Source organism: Lissotriton vulgaris, chromosome 1_1, assembly GCF_964263255.1.
Source record: "Lissotriton vulgaris chromosome 1_1, aLisVul1.2, whole genome shotgun sequence".
Taxonomy (NCBI): domain Eukaryota; kingdom Metazoa; phylum Chordata; class Amphibia; order Caudata; family Salamandridae; genus Lissotriton; species Lissotriton vulgaris.
Genome location: NC_141685.1, coordinates 920,078,741 through 920,090,953, shown reverse-complemented (window position 1 = coordinate 920,090,953; position 12,213 = coordinate 920,078,741). Strand labels below are relative to the sequence as shown.

Sequence of the window (12,213 nt, the reverse complement as noted above, 5' to 3'; positions counted from 1 at the left end):
TAAAATGTTACAGCTCCCTCCTTCCCATTTTTATATCCCTGGTAGGGAGCGATGGAGCAGGGAATTGGGCAGGTCACTTAGTCACAAGGAGTGGGATCAGATTTCATACCGAGCGAGACATTCCGCCTATCATGTTGGTCTTACCGAAACATTTACGAATGTGACTACCTATTGGTACCATACCCCGGAACGGCTGCACAAGATGAACCGGAACATAGACAACACCTGCTGGCGTGAGTGCGGAACCGTAGGTACATTGACACATATCTTATTGGAGTGCCCACTATTTGATGAGATCGATGCTTGTTTTGGAATTGAGTTACCCCGCTTCCCGGCTTATGTCCTGCGAGGTCTCCCTAATGACTTAATGTACCCTGTGAAATCCCGTAGGGGAGGTGGAGCAAATTGAGGAGCTGTGGCAACCCTTTCATGCACTACTAGCTACAGAATTCAAAGAACTTACATGCCCGAAATATCTGAGGCTGTTGAGACTCACACCACCAACAGAGCACATGGTCTAACAGGTTTCTTGCACTAGACAGAGACGAAGATGGGTGACTGTAACGAGTGTACACACACATTTTTAAATAATTAGCACTGGATGGGGAAGATGGGAGGGGAAGGGGGGCGGGGTATGGGAGGGAGATGGGGGGTTGTTTCATTGATAAGTAAGGGTATAAGGGGCTTAATTTTGAATTTTGTTCCTCACTTCGGCTACGCGTGCAGGAGCGGAACACAGCAGGGCCCTCGATGAGCCTGGGGACCTTGAGCATGACTTCCAGCTGGGCTCCTTGGAATATGGCATTATTTCTATAGCATGGCTGACACTCCCTTTTGCTTCTGTGCCCTTCCAATAATATTCTTTCAATAAAATACTTTAAACATAAAACACTTTGTCTCCTATCCTTATGTCAACTTCTTCTCCTTCTGCTCGAAAACGAATGACTGAGACTGTTGTTAGTTTTTTGTCTCCACTCTTTTGGTCACTGAATATGACCCCGGTTTCGGAATGGAAGCAGAGTCGTAGTCAGCTTCCTGGTCCCGAAGAGCAGGCAGTGTTGGATCTTTTGGGTCGTAGATAGGTTTTAAATGCTTCTAGGTATAATTTACAAGCGGTTATGGATTTTTTCTTACAGTGGGATCCGCCTAAGCAAAGGTATGTTTTTGATGTAATGTGTACTTTTCTTCGTCAGGAATGGGAAAATAATGAGTTGGGTCCGATTCCACAGGAAGTGCTTGATGTTCAGTCCGAATTTGCTAAAGGGACGATAGTGGGTCCCGATGTTGTGGAAGCGGTAGAGACGCTTCTTGCATTTAGGTGTAGACTTCCTTCTCAGTCGTTGTTTGAACCTGATTTCTCTGTTAGGAGGAACGTAAAGCAGTATCCTATGAGAGAAGTTCCCCCTGTACGGAGAGAGGAAGTTGTTGCTGATGCTAATCAGGGTATTCAGGGTGTAGCGGCTCATTTTCAGCGATTGTGGGTACATGTCCCTTGGAAAAGAGCAGAGGTCCTGGCTCTTAAGCAGACCTTACCTGACCCCCGTAAAAATCCTGCTGGTTATTACAAAGAGTTGTCTCAGACAGTTGATGCGCGTATTATGAATTTAGCTGATATAGATATGTTGATGAGTAATGTAGTTCCTCAACCCTTGTGGGCAAAGATCCGTCACGAGGATCATGCGCCGGAATCAGGAGATACTTGGGTTAATATTACTGCTGCAGATGATCGGCAGGTAGGAGGTGCCAAACCTGAGCCCTTAGTTGCAGAATTACCTGGTAGGATTATTAATTTAATGAAAACTATGATGCCTCCTTTACGAGTGAATTGGGATACGTTAGCAGCATGCAAACAAAAGAAAGACGGGAGTGTGTCTGATTTCTTCACTAGGTTTGAGGAAACATTCATTGATCATAGTGGTCAGGACATGAGTACAGAAGGTGGTCAAAGGTTGTTTGTGGACAAATTTGTTTTTAATTTGCTTCCCGAACTTTGTAATAAGTTGAAGGATTCTGAGAGTTCATGGGCTGTTTCTTCGTCGACCCAGATATTGGCTACTGCACAATATTATGAGAATAGGGATAAGGATGAGAAGGACAAAGTAGAGAAGAAGACTAAAGACCTAAAGACGAAAGTTCTTTTGCAGCAAGCTTATCCGCCTCACCCGCATCAGCCTCAGTTTCGGCAACCCCCACAGTTTCAGAGATTGATACAGAAGCCCGAGTTTTTCGCTCAGCGATTTCCGCCAGGCCCTAACCAGTGCGCTTATTGCAGAGAAGAAGGTCACTTCAAGAGTAGTTGTCCGATTTCGCTTCGGCGTGTGAATGGTGTATCTGGTTATAGAGGTCGTGGTGGTTTCCAACAAGCTCCTAGGGGTAGGGGACGTGGTGTGTTTCCCCGGAATGAGCGTTCCTTTCCCCCTCAGAATTCTACGAATTGTTTTGATAGACAGACTGTTCCGACTGTTCAGTCTGCTCAGTACTACGCTGATGACTATTGTGTCGAGAGTGAGAGTGCTGGTTATAATGATAGTTAGGACAGCCATGGGCAAAGAGAGGGAGTAGTGTCAGTTCCAGTAGACCAGAGTGGACCTTATGTTGAAGTGGTTACATTAGGTGTGGCAGAACCTTTTCTTTTGGTTACTGGTGCGACGAAGAGTTCTATTATGCACTCTAAACTCCCTTGCGCACCTTTGTCTGGATTGACCAATGTTTCAGTAGGATTTTCTGGCGCCCCAGTTCGTGATCCGGTTTCTAGTCCTTTGCCCCTTTCTATTGGTCCTTGTGAATTGGAAGCCACCCTTAATCTAACGACTGGTTGTGGTGAGAATCTGGTGGGTTTTGGACTTGCTGAAAAGATTACATGCGACATTACATTGCTCTCCTTCGGGGGTACATCTTACGATGGGTAAGAGAGTGATTTCCCTGATGTATTTGTCTACAGACTGTCTTCCACTGGAATTGCGTTTTCTTCCTGAGACACTTTGGGCTACAGGTCCCAATGATGTTGGTCTGTTGCAGATTCTACCCTATGTTGTCACCCATATGTCAAATGCTGGGCTACCTCACATTCCTCAATATAAAATATCTAGTGATGGCGATAGAGCTCTTTTAGCGATTATTTATGATTTAGTTGAGAAAGGTGTAATTGAAGAAACGAGAGGTAATGTGTGTAACAGTCCTGTTCTGCCTGTCCTTAAACGTACTGATGTTTCTCAGCCACCTGTGTATCCTTTTGTGATCGATCTTCGTGAGGTCAATAAGATTGTTGTGCCACAGTTTCCTGTTGTCCCGGACATTTCTGCCTTACTGACTATGATCCCTGCTTCAGCTGCTTTGTTTTCAGTTATCGATCTGAAGAACGCTTTCTTCAGTATTCCGATCGCTGGAGGTCGTAACTTCCGGTTTAAACACGCTCCTCAAGGTTATTTTGAAAGTCCCTCCATCTATAGTCAGGCGTTGAAAACTCAGCTTGACAATTTTGTGTTACCTTCTAGTGCTACTCTTATCCAGTATGTTGATGATTTGTTGGTCGCTGCTGATGACGAAGAGATTTGTAAAAAAGCTACTCTTTCTTTGTTACGACATTTGTCTAACCTTCATCATAAAGTGTCACCCTCAAAGTTACAGTATTGCCGCCAAGAAGTGACCTACTTAGGTCATCTCTTGTCGAAGGAGGGAAGGAGATTGACTCCAGAACGAATTCAAGCGATTGCCCAAATGACTGTGCCATGCACACAGAGAGAGGTGCGTGCCTTCTTAGGTATCACCTCGTATTGTAGACTAGTGTATTCCAAATTTTTCTTTATTACCAAAGACCTCTGTTGGCGCTGACTCTTAAAGATACTCCGTATCCTCTCCCTTGGTATGACGAATGTCAGAAAAGTTTTTCTGAATTGCGTGATGCATTGTGTTCTGCTCCGGTGTTGGGTACCCCGGACTACAGTAAACCTTTTACAATTTATGTACATGAGAGAGAAGGTTGGGCATTGTCAGTGTTGACACAACAATATGGAGACAAGCAGCGCCCATGTGCGTATTTTTCAGCTACGTTAGATCCAGTAGCTAGGGCGTTGCCAAGTTGTCTGAGAGCTACAGCGGCAGCGGCTGTTTCTATCCAACAGTCTGCTGGTTTGGTATTGGATAATAAGTTGATTGTGATGGTCCCACATGCAGTGGATACCTTATTGAATAGGACAAAGACTCAGCATCTTACAAGTGCACGTTTGTCAGGTTATGAGTTGATGCTTTTGGCTAGCCATGTACACATAAAGCGGTGCAACACATTGAATCCAGCTACATTGTTGCCGATTTCTGTAGAGACAGATGTTCAGGAACAGTATGATTGTTTTCTCCGGACAGAGGAGGAAACAAAGGCTAGAGTCGATTTAAAAGATACTCCTCTTCCGAATGGTGATGGTACGCTATGGGTAGATGGTTCGTGTTTTAAGCTTTCGAATGGAGAGTCGACTGCAGCATATGCTGTCACAACTTTACATACAGTTGTTGAAACAAGCACGTATAGCACAGAATTCAGCGCAAGCAGCAGAATTGATAGCATTGACTAGAGCATGTGTGTTATCAGAAGGAAAGTGAGTTAATGTTTATACTGACAGTCAGTATGCGTTTGGTGTGGCTCATAGCTTTGGCCGCTTGTGGAGAGAGAGAGGATTTCGTACTTCCCATGGTACGAAAATTCAGCATGGGCAATTAGTGTATGAACTTCTTGAATCACTTACTTTGCCAAAACAGATTGCGATTGTGAAGTGTAGTGCGCATAGAAAGGTTGTGGATGATGTGGGTCGAGGGAATGTGTTTGCGGATGAAGTTGCAAAAGAAACAGCGAAAGATATGACGAGTCGAATGTATGTTGCAGGCCCTGCTAATTGGGTTATGGCTGGTGGAATGTGTGAAGACACAATAGAAAGTGTGAAGTTGATCCAAGCTGAGGCTACAGAAAAAGAAGTGAGTGTGTGGAGAGAAACTACGGGTATGTTGGATTCGACAGGTTGTTGGGTTGAGTTGTCGGAGCACAGGCGATGGTTGTTGCCTGATGTGTATGTGCTCCCAGTGGTTACTATGGCTCATGGAATGGCTCACATTAGTTTGAAAGGGATATGCAAGTTGTTGGCTCCAGTATGGCAGAATGCTGGAATTCCTAAATGTGCTGAGAATGTGGTGAAGCATTGTATGATTTGTCTGATGTATAATCCTGGAAAGGGAACTCCAACTCCAGCTGGCCATTTTGCTCCTCCAATGTATCCGTTTGAAGTGATACAGCTAGATTACATTCATATGGAGAGATGCAACAATTTGAAGTATGTCCTTGTGGTTGTTTGTGCCTTTTCAAGATGGATAGAGGCCTACCCCCTAAAGGATAATACTGCCTTGTCTACAGCCAAGGTTTTGCTCAAAGAGTATTTCCCTAGGTATGGTTTGCCGAGAATGGTATGGAGTGACAATGGGAGTGAATTCGTGGGCCAGATCATGAAGAAAGTGTGTACGGGTTTGGGTATCAATCAGAAATTTCATGCTGCGAATCACCCCTGCTAAATTACGTGTTCTCCACCAACAGGTCTATGACAGTTTACCGACAGCGACTGCGGAACCAGGCCACACAATTCAACCTGGTGACTATCAGCCTGATTCATCAACCGAAATTGCGCTCGCAAAGGGCCAGATTCTCAGAATCTGGCCCTTTGCGAGTGCAATTTTTGCATTTGGGATTCATCATCCCAAATGCAAAATTCGCTAATAAAGAATTCGCAAATTTGCGAGGATTAGCATTTAAGGAATCTCTATTAGAGATTCCTTAAATGCTATTCATGTTACATGTAAAAATTGCGAATTCGCAATTTTGGGCCGCTATTTACCGCGAGGTCAAACTTCGTGGTAAATAGCGAAAACTTAGATAAATGCATTTAAATGCATTTTTCTAAGTTGCATGTTACACACACATGTCCTTTGGACATGTGTGTGTGTAACATCTGTGTGAATTTACATTTCAGGGGTGTTACAGGGTGTCCTTTGGACACCCCTGCACCCTTGAAATCGCAATCTCATTTGCGATTAGCTAATTGCTAATCACAAATAAGGAATGACTACCCATTCATTCCTACGGGCCTTTAGGCCCATAGGAATGAATGGGGAGTTATTCCTTATTTGCAATTAGCAAATCGCAAATAAGGAACCTGTAGCAATCGCAAAAAATATTGCGATTCCTACATGAATCCCGTTTTGCGAGTCTGGAATAGCGATTCCTTATTAATCGCTATTCCAGACTCGCAAAACTTCACTATGATGAATCAGGCTGAATGTGCTTACCAAGAATTTTCAACGAACTAAGAACTTGGAGCCAAGGTGGACTGGACCGCGTTTAGTATTACTAGCAACTCGGATGGCAGTTAGAGTAGCCGGTAAAAAGAATTGGGTACATGGTACCCATTGTAAAAAGGTTCCATCGACCTTACCGTATGACAAGTGGGTGCGGGAGGTATAGCTGATTCTGAATGTGAAAGAATTCCTAGGTTCGTACCTTTTAGTGACTCACATTTGGAATGGACTCAGTTGGAACGTGAGGACGATGAAATTTTGCAAGCTGCTGTGCCACCACATTTAAAATTGGACACAACGGATCCAGAAATACTCTTTCAAGAGCAAACTGTGCCTAGCAAAGAGCGCTACAACCTAAGACTGAGAAAGGACAAATGAAGTTTGAGAAAGGACAAATAAATGGACAAATTAAAATTTGAATTTTTGTTGTGAGTTACACCCTTTCAGACAAAAGACTATTTTTCTTTTTTTCCTTTTTCGAGTCACCATCCGGACTCAGCTGCAGGGTCGCGGTACAGCCTTAAGTGGTGAGCCGCGAATTGACGAAAGGTCTGTGGTTCTTGGTCGTTAGTACGATCTTGACGCACACTTAAGTGAAGAAGGTAATAGCCGTGAGCAGCACATTAGAGGATGGAGTCTTTTGGAACTGAAAAAGGTGTTGAGAGAATTGATGCTAAAATGAACATGTGTACATTGGTCCATAGCAAATGTTTTTTAATAGTGTGTTTCCTGATGCTTTTGAATATTATATTGGTTTGTGTGGGTTGGATTGTCAATATTACACAACAGACGCTTGCATCTACGTCCCAACCTACTCTTTCTTTTTCTACTGTTTCTCCGCATAAGTTTCATATGTTGCCTGAACATGAGCAGACACGAAGATCAGAATTTGTTAACAATTCATTTATACAATTGTTGCATCAGCATCAGCTAGTAGTAAATACTAAGAATTGCTGGGTATGTGGTCTTATGCCACATACGACAGATAAGGGAATGCCATATTTGGTTTTGCCTTTTTCGCCTAATGGGTCAGTGTGGGCACTCCAAGCAATGTTTATTTATGCGAATGAAGCATCTCCTGTACGTTCCAGCAAAGATAATGCTAGTAACAATGCCTTGATACAGGGAATAGTAGATATGATCAGAGATATCGATGCGTATAATGCTATCCCTGAGGATGAGGTACGAGCATATGTTGGTTGGAACAAGACTGGATATAGCATACGTTTGACAGAGAAGGAGAGATGAAAAATGTCTCCCCCTATTTGGATTGTACCCCACCGAGGTCATCTTTGTCTGCAAGGTAATGGTCAGAATCCGAGAGCTCAGCTTGGTAGGAGTGTGTGTGTTCACACCTATGTCTATACATCCCAGAATTCTCCACCGTTCGTGCCAGCTAAAGGCACATATTTTATTTGTCACGACAGAGCATATACATGGTTGCCACCTGATTTCTCAGGTACATGTTATGTGGCATCTTTGCTTCCCCCTACATACACTGCTGTTTTCAATTACCATAAGACAAGATATGGTAGAGGTGTCATCGATGCGAAAGATACTGTCGCACAAGAAGCTGGAGACTTCTTTAAGAGTTTCGTGCCTTTTTGGGGTCCTATGGCCAATAGTAGGAACATTCGTCAGCTTACTAGAGTGGTTGAGGCCACTATAAATGAAACTGCGGGTGCCCTTAGCAATATTACAGCTGAGCTTGAAGCGGATCGTCTTATGACGTTACAAAACCGTATGGTTTTAGATATTATACTTGCAGATAGAGGTGAATTATGTAAATTGATCGGGTCTAGTTGCTGTGTTTTCATACCAAATAATGCCCCAACAGTGTACCAAGCCATCTTGAAGTTACATAAGTCCACTGAGTCTATACATGTAGACGAAGGGAACTGGTCATTGACTGGATGGATCTGGGGACTGTTATCCAGATTGGGATGGAAGATTCTGATGTTCCTTGGTATGGTTTTAGCTATCCTTTTCTCGTGTTGTTTGTGCATCCAGTGTGGTCCCGCCATTTGTAGTCTCTGTGCTACGATGTGTGTGAGAAGACCTGTCCCAAGAAAAGCAAAGGATAATAAGATTATGTTACAGCAACACCTTGGCGACCTGATGAGAATAGATATAGACCTGGATTCAGATTGACATGAGTTTAGGTTATTGCCTACGTAATCTCAAAAGGAGGGTCTGAGGTTCTGTGATTCTCGGATCGGACTCCATTTTGTTCGAGTTGTTTGTGACGCCATTTTGTGTTGCCCTCACGTAGGCCTGTGGAGGTAACTGAACGAACAAAGTTGCATGGGCTTCGTTGTTCATGCACTTATTAACTAGGCCTTTTCTGACTTGTGAGTGAACTGTAGGACGCTGACCCCGTCACCTGAAGCTGACCTTTTGCGAAGCCAATTTCCCTGGCTTATCGTTGTCTGAGATTGCCAATCAATGTTCAGGATACCGTTAACCTTAGTTCTCTTGCACATATCTTATCCTATTCAGCATCTGAAATTGTTTCATTTCTTACGACTTTTCATTACATGGGTAGTGCTTTCAATTATGGGTTTTGTCCGGCTTGTGGAAATCAAATTTGGGACATTCCTAATATTTAACTTATGGGTTGGTACAATGTAAATCGAGCTTTTATGATGTGATAATGTGTGGGAAAATGTATTTCATTCGTCAGTGTTTGTCGCAGTGGGTGTGCCTTTATAATGAGCAAAATGTGGATAAAAAGTGATGTCTTGCTCTACGAAAGTTGAGCAGTTTCCTGAGTTGTACACCGTGTTGTATTGCTGGGATTACTGTTACTAGCTGCAGCTAATAAATTTGATCTCTGACGCCATCCAGAAGTATTCCGTGTCTCTGTTACCAAGACAGGTGAATCCGAAGACTTTGGGCGTGCCCCTGGCACCGCTGGGTTCTAAAGACCCAGTTCTTCACATTACCGGGGCCTTTGATTATTATTGAGGGGAGGGAGATTGCGTCCACCTTCCCCAAGCATTATGCCCAGGGTACCCCATCCCCCAGAGCCACTCTTCTTTTTTAGGTGAGGAGGGTGTGCAGCACCCTCCATGGTCCTTTAGGGCCTGGGGACCCTAACCAGACGCCCTTCTTTTTGAAAGGGTGGGGGAGTGTGGGTCCCACCCTGAGCCAATAATGGCCCTGGGGACCCCATCCCCCAGGGCCTTATTTTTAAATTAAGGGGAGGGGCGGCATGGTCCCCCTCCCCAAGCCACTATGGGTCCCAGGGGGAGGGGTGCTCATACTCCCTTCCCAAGCCTTTATGGCCCTTGGAATCCCATACCTCGGCCCTTAAGTGGGAGCCCTGGTGCCCTCCCTGGGCACCCAAAGCACACTATGCTGATGGCTATGATGGGAGCTCAAGGGCACCCGTGTCCCTGCTAGCTCCATGCATGCACCCATCCTGGGTACTCTGGGAGCCAACACTGCTCCCATCTGGTGCCAAATGGAGTGCTCACTTCCACATGAGCTTTACTACCATGGGAGCGAGTTGGCTGAAGAAATAAAATCCTCCGTGCCAATTAGAACACTATTTTTTTATTGGGTTCAAGAGACTCTTGTGAAAGTCCATTGAACCCAACCATCCAGTTATACATAGATTTTTGATCCCTAATTTTTTTAACAAACACTGAACAGAATTACACCAATTTACAAAAAGCACATATCTGTTGCGCATGTTTTGAGATATTGCGCACCAAAAAAGCCTTTGAATAATGCAAAGGGATTTTTCATTTTGAGACTCCCCTTTTTCTCGCCCTTGCTTGACGTATCACCCTAAAACTTTCCATGCACAAACTAGACAGAAAATAGCACGATTTTGGAAAATGTCATGAAGATTCTTCAAATGGCGCCAAAGTTATTAGCAAAACAAAAAGTGCATTATCTATAGAAATGCTGACCCAGCTATAACTTCCCAGTGGTGATACATTAACCGGTCGCCACTGAGTTTTCTTTGTAGTGTGTTGCTTGTGTTCCAGTTCAGGGAGGACCTGTCTTGGCAGTTTGAACAGGACTGTTCCCACAGGAACAGGGTCAAGACTGATTTGTATATGGCTGGGTCCAAACTGAGGTGGCATGGTGAGCAAAATAACGAAGGATTGGGAAGTGGCCCAAGCAATTACCAGTGGCTAAAATTAATTCAAGCAGTCCTTCTACCACTTTTTTGAATACTTTGCAATGTAAAGTGTGCCACATTACACAAATTTGCAAATAAAAAACGACACCAATTTCTTTCGTACAATTAGGGCTTGATTTAGAGATTGGAGTATGTTATTTACCGTGCCAGATCGATGGAGTAACTATACTCCGAACTTAGAGATGTCTACCGGCCCAGCTGAAAACTCTTAACACTGGTAGGAACCATCGTCTCTGCGGTTCCTGTCAATGTTTTAAAAGTTTGCCTCCAAGGTGGTCGCACTGTCTATCTTTTGTATTGCGGTGGGTGCAGCGTGCTGCAGCATCATAAAACTGCAGTACAAAGAATGGACAGGAAACATATCCTTGCACTACGTGGCAGGCACCATGCGGTGCCTGCCACATGGTGCACAGATATGTGGGGGGGCCCATAGGTGCCCCCCAACACCCACATCCAAGGGCCAGTGGGAAGGGGGGCCCACTTTGGGTCCTCAATATCTCTTTCCGCCAGCCTTTTCGCAGCAGGCACATCACCATGAAACGGCTGGCGGGGAGGGACATCATAATCCCTAGGGCGGTGCCTGACAGGCACCGCCACCATTGTAGGGATTTTGGCTGGCTCCGACGCACCGCCGGGCGTTGTGGTCGGGCTTTCCGGCCGCCATCTTTCGACTGCCATTATTAAATGGCAGACGGAAAACATGCACTCAAAGGCAGGGAGACTGCCACCGAGAGGTTGTCGGTGGTAGTCTCACCGTCATTGTAATTGGCCCCTAAAATATCGCACTTTTTATATTTACAAATTGGAAGTATCACATCTAAACCTGAAATGTTAGCATGTATAAAAATGCTTCTTATTTTGGTCAATAATTCCCTGGAACTCTCAATTAGACTTTGGCAGCATTTGTATTACGCCAACGTAATTAGCATAATTTTGGTAATTTTATATTACTCTTGTTACAGGAAATTCCAGAAATTACACCATTGTGCCATACTATGTAATTTCACACCAAAAATGTATTGTGAATGTTCTAGAAGAACGCAAACAACGGAATATTGTGTAATTTCTTTTTTTTTGTTTTTAAACTATTTTGGCGCAAAACGTATCCTTGCATTCAAATTGAAAGTGAGCACGCATTTTGTGCTGAAATACAATGCCAAATGCCTCTTCTGCATTTCACACAGTTACCAATTATTTGGCGTAATTTTTCAGAAATTTCTCTTAATTATGCAAAAGCAAATTACGTGAATTGTCCTCACCACCCTCTCCAGGTTTCATATACACTGCCGTCCCTGTGGGCTCTAATTTATTCACCATGAAATTGATTCCTCCAGAAAGAAATCTAAAGCATGCATCTCCTCCAACGCCCAACCGCTACCCCCCTTTGACATCGACTTGGATGACATTTCAGGCATGTGCGATGCATCCCGGGGCACCATGTTTGACCCAGTGAATCGAGATGTAAGGGCTGGCGAAACTTCAAATTACACGTCTCCAGTTCCATGAGAAGCGGCCGGAAACAGATCAAACCAGAGAAAATTGAAAAAAAGTATGTTGACGACCAACAACCGTGTGTTTCCAGAGAAAAGTGCTTCTTGTATAGTCCGAGGCCATTCCTTGAGTGATACCAGATGCCTGGCAAAGAAGTGGAAAAATGGCTGCCCTGCTAGAGGCTCCTGATCCTTGCTAAAGGCTGATTTACCACCAAGGAAAAGTTGTCAACAACA

At 44.1% G+C, this 12,213-nt stretch overlaps 1 protein-coding gene across 1 annotated transcript; it reads left to right on the top strand.

Moving 5' to 3' along the window:
• The first annotated feature begins 1,388 nt into the window (after nt 1–1,388).
• Nucleotides 1,389–2,534, top strand: LOC147748165 (uncharacterized). The gene has a single exon (XM_086936389.1). The coding sequence runs from the start codon at nt 1,389–1,391 to the stop codon at nt 2,532–2,534; it is 1,146 nt and encodes a 381-aa protein (XP_086792515.1).
• Nucleotides 2,535–12,213: the final 9,679 nt, after the last annotated feature.